The sequence below is a fragment of the Phyllostomus discolor genome, chromosome 1 (genome assembly GCF_004126475.2).
Source record: "Phyllostomus discolor isolate MPI-MPIP mPhyDis1 chromosome 1, mPhyDis1.pri.v3, whole genome shotgun sequence".
NCBI classification, from domain to species: domain Eukaryota; kingdom Metazoa; phylum Chordata; class Mammalia; order Chiroptera; family Phyllostomidae; genus Phyllostomus; species Phyllostomus discolor.
The window spans coordinates 169,279,434-169,301,829 of record NC_040903.2 but is presented as its reverse complement, the minus strand read 5'-3'; the positions used below and the strand labels follow the sequence as shown (position 1 = coordinate 169,301,829).

Below are 22,396 nucleotides of genomic sequence, written 5' to 3'. Positions count from 1 at the left end.
AATTTAAGAAATATTTTTACCTGAGGGAACAGCTGGATTGTTTTGGTGGTTTTCACTGGTGGAAACAAACAAATCTTTCTCCTTCAGTTGATGAGCTCGAAGAGGATTCACTGCTGAGGTCATTTTCACTAGAACTACTAGAACTGGGGAGCAATGCATATTTTCTTCGGGCTAACACTTCTCGTTTTTTCCTCTGCATTAATATCCTCTCCTTTGTTTCTGTGTCCTCTGTGAGGAATTATTTTTCACAAATCTCTTTCTGCATGGAAGTCTCCTTAGTGAACTGCTATGAAAACAGGGGTCTTTCATTAACAATCCGGAAACAGTTTTCTGTCTCAGTAGGAGGCCACTTTTGGGACCGTGCATTCTGAGTTCTACTTTTAGCACTCAACAATTGCCTGGGAATGTCTGACAGAGACTCCTTTATCCTCATCTGAAGTCACAGTATCAGAATCTCCAAAATGCAAACTAGAGGAATGAGAAGAAAGACAATCGCTAAAGAGGAGTCATTGTCTTCATCACTTGGTGCTTCCAGGTGTTGCCTCAATCCTAATATTCCCTGGTTCTCTTTAACACAATTTTGCATGTACGAAGGGCCAGCCTGCTGGCTTTTGCGTTTTTTTCCTCACAACAACACTTTTTTCTTGTTCTTGTTGGTTACCATTCATGTCCTTCTCTTGTTTTTGAGAATCATCACACAAATGAGGGGAACTCATTCCCCACTTTACTATTAATCATCTCAACTCCCTGCAGAGAAACTTTTGGCTGCCCCAATGGGCTCTGGATGCAAGAGGATCCCTTTCAGACTGTCCTGTGTCTTTGGTGCATCAGAAGGAATCTCACTCTTCATATCCACTTTTAAGGTATAGAGCTTGCTATATTCAGGAGTCCATTGAGACATGGGAAACGTTAAGGACGGCCTAGAAGACACAATTAGGTATTAAAATAATGTTAATGTGTTTTACTATACTACTTAAATAAAGAATACTCAGATTCCACTGAAATAGGGAAAGGTTACCTTTTCTTCATCAAGACATAAAATAGCTATTACTATTCTTAAAAACCATTTTTTCCTCTGTTACCTCTACCCATATACCCAATTTTTAGAAATAAAGATCAGTGAACACAGGCCAATTTAAAAACTTCTGTTAACCAAAAACTGACATTACTGTATATCTTTCTATTTTAGTAACATAACATATTTGGTTAAAACACTTTTAAAACCTATTATAGTGAAAATGGATAAAAGGATTAGAATTCAGAAGACTTTGATTAGCCTGGTATCACATTTTAAAGTGCTAATTATAGTAACTATTTCTGAACATTTAGGTGGTTACTATGTTAGATGGCTTACTATAAATAATGAACCAGTACAAATAATGAACCAGTACAAATATAACTCTTTCCCATGGCTTTTTCTTCCTCCCACTCTTCTGTTCTCTAATGAGAGTGTGAACTTACCAATAGACAGTAGGCACAACTGCATTTGAAAAAAGTTTTAGATACATACAATAAGACTCAAGCCACGACTGTGTGAGTTGCTGAAGATCATTCACTTAAAGCAGCACAGCAGAACATAAAAATCAAACTTCCTACAGCTATTGCAAATGTATCTAAATTATTCATCTCTGAAATTATGAGCTGCTGAACAAGGGGACTTGAAATTAAAACACACATATCAATGCAGTGTATATAAAAAGAATGGTGATAAAGTTGTAAATATCTTGACTCAAAATGGAACATATTCATTGGAAAGATAGTTAATGTGAAAATAAAGAGCTTTACTAGTGCAAAGTATCATTAAACAATATTAATATTTCTAACTTAAGTTTTTATTGAAGTATATTACAGATATATTCTAAGTTTATAGCTCAATGAAGTCTCACAAAGTGAGCACATCTATATAACTAACTCAAGCTTGAAGATCAAGAAACATTAAGATAACCAGCACCACAGAAATCTCCTCTGGTCACTTCCCCCACCAGGAATTCTAACCAATATCCTAACTTCTAACACCACAGATTACTTTTGTATTTAACATACACTTTAAACTGCTTTCTATAAAGAGGGGGTGGGGTAAATATTTAGCAGCCAGTTTTTCCTTCTCCACAAATGGCAGTTACAGGAATATACAACCTCCGAGTTCTCCTACTTAATTTTAGTACATAACTATTATCAGAGCAGACGACCATAATTTTAAAAAAAGAAAACAGCTTGTTTCTACAGAAAAAAACCCCTTAATCTTCTATTATTATTATTATTATTATTTGCAAGGGCAAAAGTTGATGTATCAAAGATCAGGCATCAAGCACTGTCTGGAGTCACCAGGATAACTAGTAAAGAAACACAAAAATGAGCAACATATGGGCACAGCTATGCACAGGTTACAAAGGGCAGCCAATCAGACAGGAATCACCATAATTAAATGCAATGATAAAACACAAGTATATGAGATTTAAAATTCAAGGTGGAGTGGGCTTCCGGTCAACATGGAGGCATAGGTAAACACGCTTCACCTCCCTGCACCACCACAGAAAGAATTGCAACTAGACCTCAAAAGAAATAATACCTAGAACCGTCAGAAAATAGAGCTTATGGAAGTCGGACAACCAAGGATTTAAAGAAGCTAAAATTCATCAAGATGGGCCACACTGCTAACACAAGGAGTCAAAGCAGCTATACTTAATACACAGAAACAAACACAGGGAGGCTGCCAAAATGAGGAGACAAAGAAATACGGCCCAAACAAAAAGAACAGAACAAAACCCTAGGAAAAGACTAATGAAACAGAGATAACCAACCTATCAGATGCAGAGGTCAAAACACTGGTGATCAGGATGTTCAAAGAACTCACAGAGTAAGGCAACAAAATGAAAAAGACCCAGGAAGAAACGAAGGCTACACTAAGTGAAATAAAGAAAATCTACAGGGAACCAACAGTGGAGGGGATGAAGCCAGAATACAAACCAATGATTGGGAACATCAAGCAGAAATAAGCATTCAGCCAGAACAGAAGGAAGAAAAACGAATTTTAAAAAATGAGGATAACAGTATAAGGACCCTCTGGGATATCTCCAAATGTATGAACATATGAATCATAGGGATAACAGAAGGAGAAAGGGAAGAGCAAGAATTGAAAACTTATTTGAGAAAATAATGAAAGAAAACTTTCCTTGTATATTTCCTTCACAATATGGCAAAGGAAATAGACATATAAGACCACAAAGAACAGAGAGTCCCAAACAAGTTGGACCCAAAGAGGACCGCAACAAATACATATCATAATTAAGATGCTAAAGGTTAAAGATAAAGAGAGAATCTTAAAAGGAGCAAGAGAAAAGCAGACAGTTACCTACAAAGAAGTTTCCAAAAGACTGTCAGCTGATTTCTCAAAAGAAACTTTGCAGGCTAGAAGAGACTGGCAAGAAGTATTCAAAGTGATGAAAAGCAAGGACCTACAACCTAGATTGCTCTACCCAGCAAAGCTATCATTTAGAATGGAAGGGCAGACAAAGTGATTCCCAGACAAGGTAAAAAACTAAAAGAGTTCACCATCACCAAGCCATAATTACATGAAATGTTCAAGGGACTTACTTATTTAAGAAAAAGAAGATCAAAACTATGAACATTAAAATGGCAACAAATTCACAACTATCAACAATTGAATCTAAAAAAAACAAACAAACTAAGCAAACAACCAGGAACAGAATCATAGATATAGAGATCCTTTGGAGGTTTACCAGCTGGGAGAGGGAAGGAGGCAAATGGGGAAAAAGGTGCAGGGATTAAGAAGCACAACTGGTAGGAACAAATAGACAGGGGAATGCCAAGAATAGTACAGGAAATGGAGAAGCCAAAGAACTTACATGCATGACCCATGGACATGAACTAAGGGGGAGGACTGTTGAGGGAGTGAGGGTAACAGGCAGAGGGAGGCAAAGGGGGAAAAACTGGGACAATTGTAATAGCTTAATAAAATATATTAAGAGAAGATTCAAGGGTGGGGAGTCCTGGCTGGGTAGCTCAGATGCTTAGAGCACCTGAGGCTCGTCCTGATACACCAAGGTCGCGGATTTGATCCCCAGTCAAGAATCAACCAATGAACGTGTAAATAAGTGGAACAACAAAATTGATGTTTCTCTGTCTACCAACCTCCCCACTCTCTAAAATCAATAAATAAATGTTAAAAATTAAAAGGAAAGATTCAAGGGGGCACACTAGGATGGCTATAACACAAAAATTCAGATAATAACACAAGTGTTGGAAAGGAACCCTCACACATGGTGGTAGGAATATAAAATGGCGTAGGCACTTTGGAAAGCAGTTTGGCAGTTCCTCAAAAGATTAAACAGTTACTATAAAATCCAGCACTTCCACTCCTAGGTATATATCTAAGAGAAATGAAAACACGCATCCACAAAAATACTTAACACACAAATGTCCATAGCACCATTAGTCACAACAGCCAAAAGTATAAACAAAAAATGTGCATCAAATGACTAAGTAAATCCGTTACTCAGTAACCAAAAAGAAATGAAGTACTGTGTCATGCTACAATATATGAACCTCAAACACACCCAGCTAAGTAAAGAAACCAGTCACCAAAGACTGTGGTAAGACTCCTTTTATAAGAAATGTCCAAAATAGGTTAACTCTATAAAGATAGAAAGTAGATTATTGATTGCCCAGGGCAGGGGATATAAGAAGGAATGAGGTGTAATGGCCAAGGAGCATAGGGTCTATTTTTGGTGAACTGAAAATGTTTTAAAATTGATTGTAGTGGTTGTCACTCAACTCTGTGAATATTGTAAAAACCACTGAATTGTGCCCTTAAGAAGGGAGAACTGTACGGTATGTGAATTTTATCTCAAGAGAACTGTTGCTAAACAGTCAAGAGGGCAAGTATCAAGTTCTCTGGGCACCAGGTAACTGTGGACCCCTCTTTTGATCAGCATTCAAAAGAGTTATGTCATTCAGAAAGATGTGGGGTTCTTCCAGAAGTCCATGTCTCCCAGGAGTTGTGTTGAGCTGGATCTCTGAGAATAATCTTTATATGCTGAATGAAAATAAAATTTGTTTTTAGACCCCTCGTCCTTAATTACTAAGTCACCCTCTGGGTCTTGGTAATGGAGACCCTGAAAAGTAATGAAAACTTGCCAAAAGGAGAGATAAGTTCTGAGAACAGGAATCCGTAAGTGAATTTACAAAGAAGTGATTCATAACATAATTTACTAAATTCAATTTCTTTTCTATCAGTTTGTGCCCCAAAGCCAAAACAATGAACACTCTATGGTTAACTCTGCTCTGGTTTTTGGTGATTTTTTTCCCTGCTCAATTAGTGTTGGAGAGGGAGAAGGGTGGTGTACGGTGGTCTACACAACAGTAACCATTCTCCAAGTTATGTCACGCAGTCATTAAATGCAAAACTAACATCCCATATTACCTGAGATGTTCCCACCAAGGGAGTACAAATTCAAGTTCTATTTTAAACTAAGAAAAGAAGAGTAAGTTCATAGAACAAAAATAAATACCAGCACTACATTTTTTTAACTAAAACGGCAGCAAAACAGAAAGGACCAATAAAGAATGTTCTGAACTATTTGCTATTTGATAAAATCATAATCTTGTCTCTTATTTCTGGAAAAAAAAATTATTGGCTGATCTAATTTACAAAGGAGACATACTTGTCCAATGGTTGGAAAAAGTCCAACCATTGTTAATATAACAAGAACAGTTTGTGTGACACTGATGTAACCTGGCAGCCAAGGAGAGTGGACTGGAATGCACATACATAACAGTGATGACTTCACTGTATCAGTCAGTAGGGGTGGTAGACGCTATTGAGTGAGCATGTGTATTGTGTGGCCTTCATATTCAAAATGAGTAGAACGACAAATCCACGTCACATTTTGCATTAAGTTTGAACATTCCTCCATGGAAACTATTCGGATAATTCAGAAGGCCTTGCAGCTCTGGGCAACTGGTGATTGGTAGCTTCATCACAACAATGTGCCCACTCATGCATCGCATCTCATGCACAGGTTTTGGTGTGTAACATCAAATCACCCAGGTCACTCAGTCTCCTTATGGCCCAGATTTGGTGCACTGCGACCTCTGGCTTTTTTGAAAACTAAAATCACTTGAAAAGGAAGAGATTCAGACCTTCAATGATTCAGGACAACATGAAGTGGGCAGCTGATGGTGATTGGGAGAACTGTGTAAGGTTGTAAGGGGTCTAACTTTAAAGAGGACTGAGACAACATTGTCCTATGTACAATATTTCCTATATCTTGTACCTTCTTCAATAAATGTCTCCATTTTACATGCCTGGATACTTTCTGGACAGACCTCCTATATCTATCTCCTTATACTGTTTCAATGCTGAATTCCTACCACTAATCCGCTCTGTACTGGTTTGATGTGATCTTTTTTGGCTGTTTGCATGACAAACAGCATACCAGTAATTATTACTCTTGATATCACTGTAAATTAACTACTAGTAAACCTTGCACGAAAAAGGCACAATAGCTAAACATGCCAACTTTCAAAGCAAAAAATTATGGTTAGGAATTTGGCAAATTATGTTATAAAGGGAATTTGTGTTAGCATAAGAGAGATAAAAACCCATTAAGATTATTTGATACAACTTTAATAAACTCTACATCTAAACTGTGTAAAAAGTTATTGTTTCTGAACCTTCACCACCAATGACAAATATAAATAATTAATAAATAAAAATTTTAGGATTAATTTTATAGAATTCTAAAGGAAAAAAATTTTAAAAAGAATCCATAAGATGGTTTTACACCTTCCTATAAAAGTTTGAGATGATCAGAAAATGAACTGGAAATATGTCCACTGTTTATCTTTTTTAATATAAATTAAGTGGAAAAAATATATTTGTATCACAGGAATATCACTTAGGGCATGTTTTTAATTTTTAATTCTCTTTCACTGGCATTTATTTAATATGTACCAGTTAAAGAATACTAAGTCAAGTGCCTTACAGAATACTCTCTCCTACCACCTAAAGGCTTTATAACCACCACTATTTATAGCTAGACAAATAGACAATATACTTTATTACATATTCTAAGCAATCAAAATTTCATTAGCAAGAAAGATACTTCCCCCCCAATAGGCATAATTCTGGGTTCACTGGCAAAGTACCTAAAATAAACTAAATTTCTTAAAGAGAGATTTCTGTACTTACAGGTATACAAGCATACACTCTAATAAAAAAGAAAAAGAGAACTTGATAAACTTATTAGCAAATAGTAATTAACTTGTAGACTGATACCTGGGAGTAAGAAGGAAGTCATACTCAGAATAACTATTGTGAAACTGCCAAGACTTAAACTAAACTCCTTTTAGGAGGCTAAATGGGAAATAAAAATGTGGAAAAAGACCAGTGGCCAGGGCAACCTACCCTGAGTAGAGAGTAAGTTCAGAGGACAGACTATTAGCTATTACCAAAGGATGCGTGTGAATTCTTGTTGACCAAAAAATCAAGATGAAATCAATAAATAACTACAGATAATTCCCTGAAAGAGACAGGCAGAGATATGTCATCAGAGCACAGAAGAAAATAGGACAGTGTAAATGAGTTCCAGGATAAAAACTCTAGGACACTAAAAACTGCATTTGTTGAACCAAGAGTTCCAGCAGGTCTATGGTGCATATCGGGGACTGGCATGAGACAGTGGATCAGCACAGTAACACTCCAAAAGCAAAATCACAAACAACATGCACAGTACTAACCCTCAAAGAACTCACAGACTGAGGAAAGAGTCAAACACAAGTTACAAGGCACCAAAGGGAAGATACTGCAAGGACACTTAACCAACAGATTAGCAATGGTGAATGGGCAAGGCTTTAGGAACGAATCCTTAATTTTAAGGATAAATAAGAGTCAGACAAAGGGATAACAATACAGGTGAGAGACAGATGAAGCAAAGAGGCAATATATTCTAAAATGTAAGACAATGAGCACACCTAGAAAAAAATCTTAAACTAGAAAGTTACATCACTATAGTTGCACTTTAGTTGGGTCATCTGGTAATATGGCACACAAACAGATCAAAGTGGGCCCAAACTCTACACAGAACAAGAAACAATGAAGAGGTTATTGCTATATAAGATGAGAAATACAATATAGACAGTAAGGACTAGTGACTGGAATATGAAAAGTACAAAAGCAGAGATAATAACAGACAGAACCACAAGTATTTTGTTAACCTTTGGATAGAAAATACTCACTGCTACCATCCTAGTCCAAACTACCATAATCTTTTACTTGTATTACTGGAACTGGTTCCTAATTTTCTTAATTTTACCAACAATTCATTTCTACTTAGTAACTTGGGTTTACGTAAGACTATAAATCAGTTACAATCCTGCTAAAAATTTTCCAGTGGTTTCCAAATGTCTCAAAAATAAAATCCAAACTCCTTACCACAGTTTACAAACGCTTTGTGATCTCATGCCCTATCTTACCACTTCACCTCTTTAAATTCACTAGATTGCAGCCAAACTGGCCTTCTTTGTCTCTGAACATGGCAAGATTTCTCTGCTCAGAGCCTTTGCACTCTGTGTTTCCCATGCCTTGAATGCTGTTTCAAAGATTTCTCAATGGCTAACTAGCCTCTGCTTACCATTCAGGTCTTGGCTTAATGTCACCTCTTTGGAAAGGTCTTCTCTAACTGCTCTGTGGCAGCCATGGAAATGTGGCTTACAGACTTCCAACTACGGAGAGCTTAATTGATCAAGAGCCCTAGCTGCTGTACTCTGGATTACATTTACCCAAAGTCACAGTTCTTACAGGCTGTGCCTGGCCAATGACCAAGTGTGGCAAGGATACTAAGTTAGGCCTGTCTGTGGAGACACAAGACTCCTTCAATGGCTGACTCTGGGTCTAGGACTCCCTGATGGCCTTGTTTGAAACTTCCTTAGACTTTCGCCCAACCTTTCTTTACTCTTTCACTCGAGAGTCAGTCCTGCTGATTTTACGTTTTGTCTAGCCCCCTCATTTTCTCTCACAGGCACACCTTCCCCAATAAAGTCCCTGCACAATGAGCATCCAAATACAATACAGATATGCTTCAGAGATAATGCAGGTTTGATTCCAGACCACCACAGTAAAGAGAGCACTGCAAAAAACAAGCCACACATTTTTCGTTTCCCAGTGCATGCATATAAAATTTATGCTTACACTATACTGTACTCTATTAAGTGTGCAATAGCATTAGGTACTAATATACTAAAAACAACATATATAGCAAATAAAAATACTTTATTGCTGAAAAGGTGCTAGCTTTCAGCAAGCCATAATCTTTCTGCTGATAGAAGGTCTTACCATCAATTTGGAAAAAATAAACAAAAAACCCCCACAGTATCTGAAGCACAATAAAGCAAGGTGCAATAAAATGAGGGATGCCTGCATGAACAGAGTGAAAAGAAAACCTATGGAATAGAAAAGAATATTTGCAATCATATATCTGATACGAAAATGATATCTAGAATATACAAAGAACTCCCAGAATTCAACAAAAACACCTTGATTTAAAAACAGGCAATGGTCTCGAATAGTAATTTCTCCAAAGATGTACAAAGGTCCAATAAGCACATGAAAAAAATACTCAATGACTTCACTAATCATTAGGGAAAGGTAAGTCAAAAAATGCAGTAAGATTCCATTTCACAGCTACTATGATGACAATTATAAAAAAAAAAAGATAAGTACTGGTAAGGATGTGGAGAAACGAAAACCCTTGTGAGCCGCTAATGGGATGTAAAATGGTACGGCAGCTGTAGAAAAAGGCATGATATAGCAATTTCTCAAAAAATTAACACAGAATTACCATACAATTCAGCAATTCTATTTCTTAGCATTGATTTAAAAGAAAGCAGGGACTCAAACATTATTTGTACATGTTCATAGCAGTATTATTCACAATAGCCAAAAGGTGAAAGCACTCCAGTTGTCCATCAATGGATGAATAGAATGTGGTACACATACAAAGAAATATTATTCAGCCTTAAAACAAAAAGAATCCACACAAAAACCTACACACAGATGGTTATAACAACTTACTCATAAATAGCAAAACTTGGAAAGAACCAAGACATCGTTCAGATGAACAGATAAATAAAAAGGCAAACAGATAAACAGGTATATCCAGATAAGGAAATATTATTCAGTGCTGAAAAGGAAAGAGCTATCGAGCCAGGAAAAGATGTGAAGGAACTTTAAATGTGTATCAAGTGGCCTGGCTGGTGTGGCTCAGTAGATTGAGTACCAGCCTGAAAACCAAAGGGCTGCCGGTTCAATTCCCAGTCAGGGCATATGCCTGGGTTGCAGATTAGGTCTGTCCCCCTCCACCCGGTAGGGGGCGTGCAGGAGGCAACCACACATTGATGATTGTCTTCATCTCTTCCTCTTTTCCCCTCTCTCTGAAAATAAATAAAATCTTAAAAAGAAAGATTGGCTCTTAATCCTTAAAAATATTTTAAATAAATGCATATTAAGTGAAAGCTAATCTGAAAGGCTACAATACTGCATGACTCCAACTGTGTATCTTAGAAAAGGCAAAACTATGGAGACAATAAAAAGATCGGTTGTGGCAGGGCATGGAGGGATGATGCATAGGTAGGGCAGAGAGGATTTTTAGGGCAGTGAAAATACTGTTTCATATTATAATATGGATATGTGTCATTATACATATGTCCAAACTCATAGAATATACAACACCAAGAGTGAATCCTACAGTAAACTATAGAACTTTGCATGATTATGATGGGTTAATTTAGATGTATCTTTGGGAAAAGAAATTTACCAGTTGGTGATTGAAGTTGATAATGATAGGCCATCTATGCACTGGGGGAGGGGGGCAGGTATATGAAAACTCTCCATACCTTCCTCTTTGTTATAAACCCAAAACTGCTCTTAAAAATAGAAATGTATTCTAAAAATTGTCTTACAAGGAAAAAAGGAAATTCTGACACATGCTACAACATGAATGAACCTTGATAACAAAGTGAAATAAGCCAGTAACAAAGGACAAATACTGTATGATTCCACTTATATGAGGTTTCTAGAGTAGTCAGGTTCACAGACAGAAAGGAGAATGGCAGTTGCCAAGGGCTAGGGGGATAGGGAAATGGGAGTTAGTGTTAAATGGGTTTCAGCTGGGAAAGATGAAAAAATTCTGGACATAGGTGGCTGCACAACAATGTAGGTGTGTTTGACTGCAAACTGTACATTTAATATGGTTAAAACAATAAATTTTATATTATGTTTATGTTTTACTGTCCCCCCCACCCCCAATCTCTGTACAGTTAATCTGTTTCTTAGAGGACCATGACTAACACATACTCCGTTTAAAGAACCAGCCTCTTCCTTGGCTGGTGTAGCTCGGTGGATTGAGCACAGGCCTTCTAACCAAAGGAGTGCTTCAAACCAAAGAATTCAGTCAGGGCACATGCCTGGGTTGCAGGCCAGTTCCCCCCACTCACGGTAGGGTGGCACGCAAGAGGCAACCACACATCGGTGTTTCCCTCTCTTTCTCCTTCCCTTCCCCACTCTCTATAAATACATAAATAAAATCTTAAAAAAAAAACAGCCTCTTTTCCCCATAACTCAACACCAAATCTTGATTTTTGAAAGTACTTAAATTGCCAATGACTACAATAATCTCGTTAGCCTATATATTGCATACAAGTCCCCTCACTACAATGCAAGTTATGAAAAAGCAGTCTCACTTATTCACTGCCTAATCTCTAACAACTGAAACAGCTGATTAGCATATAGTAAACACAGAATGAGTATTTCTTAATTGCACTCATCAGTAAAAGAATGAATGGCCCTGACTGGTGTGGCTCAATAGGTTGGACATCATCCCACAACAGAAAGGTCACCAGTTTGATTCCCAATCAGGGCATATGTCTGTGTTGCAGGGCCAGGTCCCAGGTTGGGGGTGTGTGAGAAGTAACCAATTGATGTTTCTCTCCCTCTCTTTCTCCCTCCCTTCTCCTCTCTCTCTAAAAATAAATAAAATCTTTAAAAAAAAAATGGATGGACTTCTGGCCAAGATGGAGGCGTAGGTAGACACACTGTGCCTCCTTACACAACCAAATTAAGGACAATAAAAATTTAGAAACAAATAAAAAACAAAACAACCAGAACTGACAAAAAATTGAACTGTATGGAAGTCCAACAACCAAGGAGTTAGACACATTCATCCAGTCCTGTAGGAGGGGCAGAGTTGGGCGGCTGGGCAGAACTGGGCGCCAGGCAGAGGGGTCGCAGCAAAGGCTTGCGGACCTGGCGCACAAGGCAGTGGCTGACGGGCCTGGGTACAAAGGCGGCGGCAGGCCGACCCTGTGAGGCATGCAGGGCGGCTGGCTGACCGAGTGGTTCCACATTGGCGCACAGACAAACCACGTGAAGCTGCGGAGGGAGACAGACCGCACAGCCCAGGGCCCCAGCACAGGGAAATAAAGCCTCAAAACACCAATTGAAAACACCTGTGGGAGTTGAAATGCAAGGAGAAACTCCCAGCCTCACAGGAGAGTGTGTTTGAGGGACCCACAGGGTCCTAGAATGTACACAAGCCCACCCACATGGGAATTAGCACCAGAAAGCCCCAGTTTGCTTGGGGAGGAAGCGGCAGAAGGGACTGAAATCCGACAGAGAGTGGAGCAAGCACCACTGTTCCCTCTCAGACCCCACCTCCATAAACAGCGTCACAACCCAGCGACTGGGTTACCCCATCCTAGTGAAGACCTAAGGCTCCGCCCCTCATATGTAACAGATGCAACAAGACTGGAAAAAAAAAAATGCCGCAAACGAAGAACAGATCAAAGCTCCAGAGCAAATCCTTTTAAGCGATGAAGAGATAGCCAACCTATCAGATGCACAGTTCAAAACACTGGTGATCACGATGCTCACAGAATTGGTTGATTTTCGTCGCAAATTAGATGAAAAAATGAAGGCTACGCTAAGTGAAATGAAGGAAAACGCACAGGGAACCAATAGTGATGGGAAGAAAACTGGGACTCAAATCAATGGAGTAGACCAGAAGGAAGAAAGAAACAACCAAACAAAAGAATGAATAAGAATTCAAAAAAAATGAGGAGAGGCTTAGGAACCTCCAGGACATCTTTAAACATTCCAACATCTGAATGATAGAGGTACCAAAAGGGGAAGAGGAAGAGCAACAAGTGGAAAACGTATTTGAACAAATAATAAAGGAGAACTTTCCCATTCTGGCAAAGGTAATAGACTTCCAGGAAGTCCAGGAAACTCAAAGAGTCCCACAGAAGTTGGACCAACAGAGGAACACACCAAGGCACATCATAATTACAATGGCCAAGATTAAAATGAAGGACAGAATCCTAGAAGCAGCAAGAGAGAAGGGGACAGTCACCTACCTACAAAGGAGTTCCCATCAGACTGTCAGCTGATTTCTCAAAGAGATCTTACAGGCAAAAAGGGACTGGAAAGAAGTATTCCAAGTCATGAAAGGCAAGGACCTACATTTCAGATTGCTCTATCCAGCAAAGCTTTCATTTAGAATGGAAGGGCAGATAAAGCGCTTCTCCAATAAGGTCAAGTTAAAGGAGTATATCATCACCAAGCCCTTATTATATGAAATATTAAAGGGATTTATCTAAGAAAAAGAAGATAAAAAACATGCATAGTAAAATGACAGCAAACTCACAATTACTAACAACCACACCTAAAGCAAAACCAAAAACAAACTAAGCAAACAACTAGAACAGGAGAACCGCAGAAATGGAGATCACATGGGAGGTTATCAACAGGGGGGTGGGAGAAGGGGAAAAGGTACAGAGAATAAGTAGCATAGATGGTAGGTAGGAAATAGACAGGGGGAGGGCAATAATAGTATGGGAAATGTAGAAGCTAAAGAACTTGTAACACATGGACATGACTAAAACTAAAGGGGGGGAATGTGGGAGGAGGGGGTGTACAGGGTGGAGGGGAATGAAGGGGGGAAATGGGACAACTGTAATAGCATAATCAATAAAATAAAATTAAAATTAAAAAAGGAAAAAAATGGATGGATAAAAGTAAAAGTTGCTGTATTTCTGGCTTGGGTAAATGGTGATGCCAATCACCACAACAGGAAAGAGAGGAGAATATGAAGAATGAGAATAACAGTTATAACAAAATTATGTAGTAATAATTTCTAAGACTTCTTTCTGAGCATTTATGATGGCCCAATTTTCCACTACAGGAGCTCTAGAACCACAGACAACTTATATCTTATATCAGGGGTCCAACTAGGTTTTAAAGCAGATAACTGATAAAAAAGAGAATAGAGAAGCAAGAGATTTTTCCCTTCTATAAAACTGGAACCTGATTTACAAGCTACTTCTTGATTCATAGTTATTAAATAGAAAAGTGTTGCATATTCCTGAAAATCTACAGAGACCACTTTTTATATCTCTGAGGACATCAAGGTCCAAGGTTAAGAAACAAATCTTCAAACCAAAAAATTGACTGTATTCTGCTCATACACATTTGTTTGGCCTGCACAATTCAGAAAATATAGCCGCCGCCACCATCCCCCTCCCCCTGCAAAAAAAATGATGAGTAATGGTGAAACACTAAAGGCATTCTCATTCTAGTCAACACAAAAAAATTCATCACCATACATCATCCTAGAAACACTAGTCAAGTTATTCAAACAAGACTATACATATAAACATCTTCTAAAAAGGTATTTTTTGTCATCATTTGCGGATGGTATCAACAGATAAGAGCAACAGAAAAACCACTGGAAACAATAAGACAGGCCAATTATAGAAATGTTCACCACAGTCATACTCCAAAATCAATGATTTTCTTTTAAAACAACAGTACCTAGTTAGAAAATTTTACAGAATAACAAAAAATATGCCACTCACAAAAGAGGTAGAGATTTAATACTGCATATCAAATTTAACAAGATGCACAGGGACTTAAAAAAAACATTATTACGTCAATTATGCAAAAATTAATGGGAAATTTAATGTGATCCAAAAATACTAACAAATGTTTTCAATTATAGAATGGGAAACTAGCATTCTAATTCTCTTCACCCTCCACAGTCCTCCAGAGCACTGTTATTTCTATGTTAAGCAGCTCAGAATCTTAATAGCCTCTGTAGAGAGGAGGAAGGAGAGGGAGTCTCAACTGGATGGCTTCAAGCTGACAAAACAGGGAGTGTCTTATTATTTGCTAGAGTCACATGATCAGTCGTATGGTTGCCTTTAAAAATCACTGAATAAAGAGTGAGTTATATAGAGAGTAAATAAATTAAGAGACCTAAATCTTCTCTAGTTCACCCTACTCCTTAACCTAAACAGATACCCAAAGAGACAATGAACTGAGGCAGTCGACATGGGATATCTGTATCAGGAGACTCAGGGACATCCTCCATTCCCTGCTGCTCTGGATATTGTTGTTCCTAGTATTAAAAGGAATAAAAGTTCAAAGACATTTAACACTGTCAGACTCTAAAGCTACATTATGAGAGGTCTACCCAGGATCATTACGTCTTCTGAGAAGGTAAAGGGGAACTGAAAAGCACACACAAGGCCTAGTTTACGTTTATAGACTTTCACATGGGTTTAACTATCCTCAGATAAGGCTTATTACTCTGTGAATGAAGAGTCTTTGTCCGCCCTAACTACAAACTTGATCTCAAATGACTTAGGGTTGGAAACTACTAGCTGACTGACCAAACCTAGAGGAAGATTTCAAGCCTAAAAATCTTATAAACACTATATTTTCAAAATATTCGAAGAAGCTAGAAAAAATGAACCAAAAAAGCTATAACAAATCTAAGAACTATGGGCAAACATTATGGAAAGTGAAACATTCAAAGATACTGAGTGATAAACAGGGAAGGTAATTTTTCCACTTTTACGTGGGATCACTGACAAAAAGGAGTAAAATGGTCAAGCAAAGACAAGTGTTATTCGCTGTAACTAAAAATATCTGGGTTCAAGTCTTGACTCTGCCCCTGACTAGCTGTATAACCTCAGGCAGATTACTTACAATCTTTAACACTGATTCTCATCTATAAAATTGAAATAATAATAGAATCTACCTTGTAAAATTGCTTTAAGGGTTAAATGCGAGTATCTAGCAGAGCATCTGGCAAAATGGCTATTATTATCTTTTCTAGAGGAGCAGTTACATATGAGATACAGTGTTTATGACAGTCCCTTATACCTAGAAAACAAATGAAATCCTTAGTTAAAGAAGTTCATAAAACCCAATGCTTTTACTGAACCTGAAAGTACAAAGTTTGGCACAAAACCTGTGAAAGCAGTAATTTTACAAATTGTACAGATTTACAAAGTAAAACTTTAGATAAACTTTATTATGGGGGGATTAAAGTTTGAGAAGCTGGATGTTTTAGCTCCCTTATTTCTAATTCCATTCATTCCACTTTTAGAAAAAGATAAGTTAAATAGCTCTCAAATAATAGGTTTTTCTTGCTCAATGAGCTTATTATTTCTTGTTTGGTCTTGTTAAAGTATTCTAAAGTCCCTAAGTATTAGTCATCAAAGAAAAACATATCTAACATCTATTTAGGTCTCCTATCAGTACAAATGGGGTGGAGTTCAATATATTATAAAGTGTGCTGCTCTACCCATGACTGTTATTATCAGGGCCAGTGGCAAAACGAAGGGTGTATCTATCCTATCAAGCCTGAAGAGTAAGTATCTGGAGTCAGTTTCAACTAGTTAGGAAGGGAGTTCTACAAATCATAAGGTATACTGGGCAAATGTCTAGTATATCTGGTATGGAAACCTGGTCTCTGAAATTTATTAATTGCAACATGAAATGAGATATAAAGATGTTGCTTATTATCATATAAAATACATTCCATAAAGAAAATGTGAAAGAATCAATGAAAAAAGACCTATGCACAAAAAATTACAAAATTGCACAATAGGATATAAAAGACAGTCTTCATATGTTAAGAGACACCTCATTTCTAGATGAGCAAAGACTCCAAACTGGCTCTGATATAAATTAGAAGCATTAACTTTTTAAAATATAAAACATAAATACCATCACCATGGACAAGTTAGGCCTTTAGAAACATTATTATCTTTTCAATAGTCTGAATACATAAACCTAAAAATTAATTCAAATTCATACTGTATACATTTAGTTTCTCATCATTTTGTTCACTGGAACTTTCATATAATCAACACTTAATTAAAAATAATAAGTGTACAGAGTTAAATATACAACTGAAAGGGAAGAAGTGAAAGGAATTCAAGTGATTTTTTTCTTTTTAATCAAGCTTAAATTTTTACAACTAAAACAAAAGTAGGGTATATCCATAAAATAAATTGTTAAGCCGTCTTTCAAAATGAGGCTGGTTTTGTACAAACTGACAGAGAAAGTACAGATAATTGTTTTTTTTAAGTAGGTTGCAAATAAGACTGTTATAATGTGATCCTTTTTGTAGACAACTTAAGCTTGTATATACATGGAGGAAATACAGAAATATATATGCTTAGTTTGGGACTGAAACTGTAGGGTAGAGATTTACAGCACTGGGTTAGGAGCTTTCACCTTCAGTGCTATAAATTTCTGTATGATGATTTTTTAAATAAATCATTTACAACTTTTGAAATCAAACTACAAGGATTCTTTTAAAGGAATAAATATAACTAGAACAGAATATATTCCTTTTCACTAGACAAGGACATACAGTTGTTAAAAGCAGATTGCTATAAAAATCAAACATACAAGGTCTGTCCAGAAAATATTCGGCCATTGTTAATATAACTAGAACAGTTTCTTCTGCGACATCTGATGTAACCTGGCAGCCAAGGAGAGTGGACTGGAATGCATATCCAAGAACAAAGACTGACTTCACTGCATTAGTCATTGGGTGGGTGTAGACAACCATTGAGTGAGCATATGTACTGTATGGCTGCCCCATTCAAAATGACTGAGCAAGTAGAGCATTGAATCTGCATCACATTTTGCATTAAGCTTGAACATTTCTCCATGGAAACTATTTGGATAATTCAGAAGGCAGCTGCTATGGGCAATAAATGATTGGCAGCTTCATCACATTGAAGTGCCCACTTATGCATATCTCATGCCGCTTTTTGGTGAAACATCAAATCCACCCAGGTGACTGAGCCAGCCCCCTTACAGCCCAGATTTGGCACCCTGCAACGTCTGGCTTTTTCCTAAAACTATAATCACCTCTGAAAGGAAAGGAATTTCAGACCATCAGTGAGATTCAGGGAAATACCACAGGGTAGCTGATGGCACTTGAGAGAACTGTGTTAGATCCCAAGGTGCCTACTTTGAAGGGAACTGAGGTGCCACTGTCCTATGTTTAATGTTCCTTGTATCTTGTATCTTCCTTGATAAATGTCTCTATTTTTTCATATTACATGGTTAGATACCTACTGGACAGACCTATTATGCCTATGATTTTTATGAAATCTTGACATAAAATTCCTCCTTAGCAACTAGAAATGACCACCAATCCTGGACAACTTAATAGACAGGGTAGAAACTGAAAGATGACATCTGATTGTTGTCAAATTTGAATGGAATCGCCAATTTGAGAGTTGACTATGCTTTTCATTATCGATACTAGGCACAATGTTCTAAACTTTATGAAAAAAAATTTTAATGCTTGAAAAGTAATAATTTATCATCTATTTCATAAGATCTTTCATCATTAAAAGTATAGTAACTAGACATCAAAATTACAACTAAACTTCAGAACCATCATTCAGAACCATCTGAAATCTGGCTGAACGGTGGCCCTACAACTAGGGAATTAAAGAAGCCACATCAACAATGGTAGGAGGGGTGGAAACCCAAAAAAGCCAGTCGCACACCCACACATGTGGCAGATAAAAATTGGGAGGGATGTCTCAACTGCAGAGATCCCCCTGAAATTAAAGGGTGCCAGACTCACACCAGGCTCCCAGCCCAGGGTTCCAGTGTCAGAAAGAGAAGTCCTCATAACTTCTGGCTGTAAAAAACCAGCAGTTACTGAGGATGAGAGAGATGAAGAGCTACTGGAATCCCAGGCAGCTCCTCCTAAACGGGCAATCCATGGACTCACTCCATCTGAGCTCCAGTGCAGCAGCAGCAGCCTGCAAGGCATACCAGATGGAACTAAATTGTCCGGCATTATGGTGAAAGCTGAGGGGCAGTTTTTCTTCCAGACAGAAATGCAGGCAGAGACCATTCTTTCTTTGATGAGCCCTCATCCCACAGAGTCACCAGGCAGGCCACATATCTGAGACTCCATCCACCTGGCTAAGGCTGTTAGCCTGACTCTGGTGATGCCCTCAGGGCCTTCTCCACCCAACTTCAGACTTACCTAAGCTGTTTACAGTGGCTCACGCTTCAGATTTTCCTAAAATCTCTCAAACAAGCAGCATCTGGCCTTAGCAAGCCCTGCACCTGTTTCTAAGTGGCCTCAGCCCCAACACCAGCAGCGAAGGCCTTGGGTTACAAGCTGGACCTCATCCAGGCCAGCCCAGCACAGTAGCAGCAGCATCTGCAAATCACTTTGTAGCTCACACTGGGTGCCCCCATGGCAGAGCAAAGGCTATAGCTGACCTCAGCCTGCACCTCCTGGAGGCCCTGGAGCCAGCACATCCAGTGGACTGCTTTAGACCACATCAAAGCACTACCACCCAACCACCTTCACAAGCAAAACACTCAAGAGGCAGATTCAGTGGGCACCTGACCCCACTGAAGTTAAGTCCTGCTCTGTGAAGTAGGCCCCTGCACAGCTGATGCTCTACTGTGGTCTGTGGCTGAGGGATCCATGGTCTCAGCCAGTCTTGCAGCTAATTGGCCTGGGGCTAAATCCCTCCCACTGAGTGTCAACAGCAATCAAGGCTCAGCTACAATAGGAGAGTGTACACAGCCCATGGGGCATGGGGCATGGTAGTGGGGGCATCTCAAGTGCCAAGCTAGGGAAATCAGGGAAGCTGTGCTACTGGTCTCTATAGAACACCTACTACATTAGGCCACTCTGCCAAGCCTGGAAGACGTAGCAGCTCTACCTAATACCTAGAAACAAACACAGAGAAACAGCCAAAATGAGGAGACAAGAAACAGGTCCCAAATGAAAGAACAAAACAAAACTACAGAAAACAACAAAACTAAATGGAGACAAGCCATCTACTTGATGCAGAGTTCAAAACACTGGTTAAAACGATGCTCAATGAACTTAGTGAGAACTTCAGCATAAAAAAAGGACCAGTCAGAAATGAAGGATACACTAACTAAAATGAAAAATAGTTTATAGGAAATCAACAGTAGAGTAGATGAAGCCAAGAATCAAATCAGCAATTTCGAATATAAGAAAGCAAAACAAACAAACAAAACAAAAAAAACCCGCCCAATCATAACAGCAAAAAGAAAAAAGAATTCAAAACAATGAGGATAGTGTAAGGTAGCCTCTGGGACAACTTCAAGCATTCCAACATTTGCATCATGGGAGTGTCTAAAAGAGAAGGGAGAAAGCAAGGAGTGGAAAACCTATTTGAAAAAATAATGACAGAAAACTTCCCTAAACCAGTGAAGGAAATAGACAGACAAATCCAAGAAGCACAGAGAGTCCCAAACAAGAGGAAACCCAGTAAGACCCACACCAAGACACATCATAACTGAAATGGAAAAGGTTGGCCTTGGCCTGATAGCTCAGTTCACTGGAGCATTGTCCCGGTATGCCAAGGCTGTGGGTCTGATCCCAAGTCAGCATGCATATACAGGAGTCAGCCAGTGAGTGCACAGATAAGTGGAACCACAAATCAATGTTTCTCTTTCTCTCTTTCATTTAAAAAAATAAAAATGAATAAAATGCAAAAGGTTAAAGACAAAGAGAGAATCTTAGAAGCCACAAGAGAAAAAGCAGTTACCTACAAGAGAGCTTCTGTAAGAACTGTCAGCTGATTTCTCAACAGAAACTTTGCAGGTCAAAGGTACTGGCAAGAAGTATTCAAAATGATGAAAAGCAAGGACCTACAACTGAGATTACAATACCCAGCAAAGCTATTATTTAGAATCAAAGGACAAAGAGCTTCCGAGACAAGAAAAGCTAAAAGAATTCTTCACCACCAAAACAGTATTACATGAAAGGGACTTCTTTAAGAAGAAACAAAGATCCAAATATGAACAAATAAAATGGCAATAAATACATATCTTATCAACAACTGACTCAAAAAAAAAAAAAACCCCAACAAAACAAAGAACAAACAAGCAGAATAGAAACAGAATCATAGATACAGGAAACATTTTAACATTACCAGATAGGAGAGGGGTTGAGGGAATAAGTGAAAAAGGTGACGGGATTAAGAAGTACAAACTGGTTGATACAGAATAGTCATGGGGATGTAAAATACAGCACAGGGAATACAGTCAAATTACTATGTACAGTGTCAGATGGGTGCGGGATTTATCATGATCATCACTTAGTAAATTATGCAGTATCTAATCATTGGGGTGTACACCTGAAACTAATATAAAATTAGTTGTTATGTCAACTGTAATTTAAAAATAAAAATTATTTTTAAAAGTATAGTAATTATTGTTGGGTTAACTGAAAAGTGTCAATAAATCAAAAAATAATGTGCAAGGAAAACAACCTCCACAATCTTTCACTGTTGATACTCCAAGTAATCAACCTGCCAACCTTCAAGGCTTCAAGTTTACAAACTAGTCTTAGAGATTACTATTATTTTAACATCCAATTTCCAAAACTGAGCTACAAGTGGCCTCCAGATTTCCCTGGAGATTGGAACTGGATGAACTGGGAGTTCTCTTTCTTTTTTTAAAGTAATAGAAGCCAACCTAAAGATGATTAATAGTTTTAAATGTGGAAAGGTATCTGCTTTAACATGCCTATTATGTTATCAAAATTTAACAATCTACATGAGTTAAATCTAGAATTAAACTATCTTATATCTTTACAGAAGCACAATGAACATTTTGAACTAATTTTTGTCCATTTTAAATAACTTTATCCTTTTCTTATCAATAAGCACTCACGTATGTTGAGCCATGCTAAAGTAGAAATCAAAATCAAAAATAAAAACTACTATGGCTGCCCTGGTCGGGTTGTTCATTGGTTCAAGCGCTGTCCCAAAATGCCAAGGTTGTGGGTTCGATCCTCAGTCAGGACTCATACAAGATACAACCAAAGAATGTATAAATAAGTATAACAGCAAATCGATGTTTTTCTCTCTAAAATCAATAAATAAATTTTTTCCATGTATTGTGGCTTATACCAGACTCTGAAAAGAATCACCTCAATGAGTACATCCTTGTGAGAAGCAGGCAATGCTATCTGAAATAGCTAGGGTGGAACCAAAT

General features: G+C 38.0%; 1 protein-coding gene across 1 annotated transcript in view; it reads right to left on the bottom strand.

The window, feature by feature from the left end:
• Positions 1 to 22,396, bottom strand: part of RNF111 (ring finger protein 111) — an 87,774-nt gene that overhangs the window by 48,612 nt on the left and 16,766 nt on the right. Inside the window, 9 exon segments of the mRNA XM_028505357.2 lie at positions 21 to 76; positions 78 to 216; positions 219 to 327; positions 329 to 391; positions 393 to 502; positions 505 to 622; positions 624 to 707; positions 709 to 747; positions 749 to 920. Of these exon segments, the coding sequence (XP_028361158.1) occupies positions 21 to 76; positions 78 to 216; positions 219 to 327; positions 329 to 391; positions 393 to 502; positions 505 to 622; positions 624 to 707; positions 709 to 747; positions 749 to 901 (871 nt within the window). The 5' untranslated portion in view covers positions 902 to 920.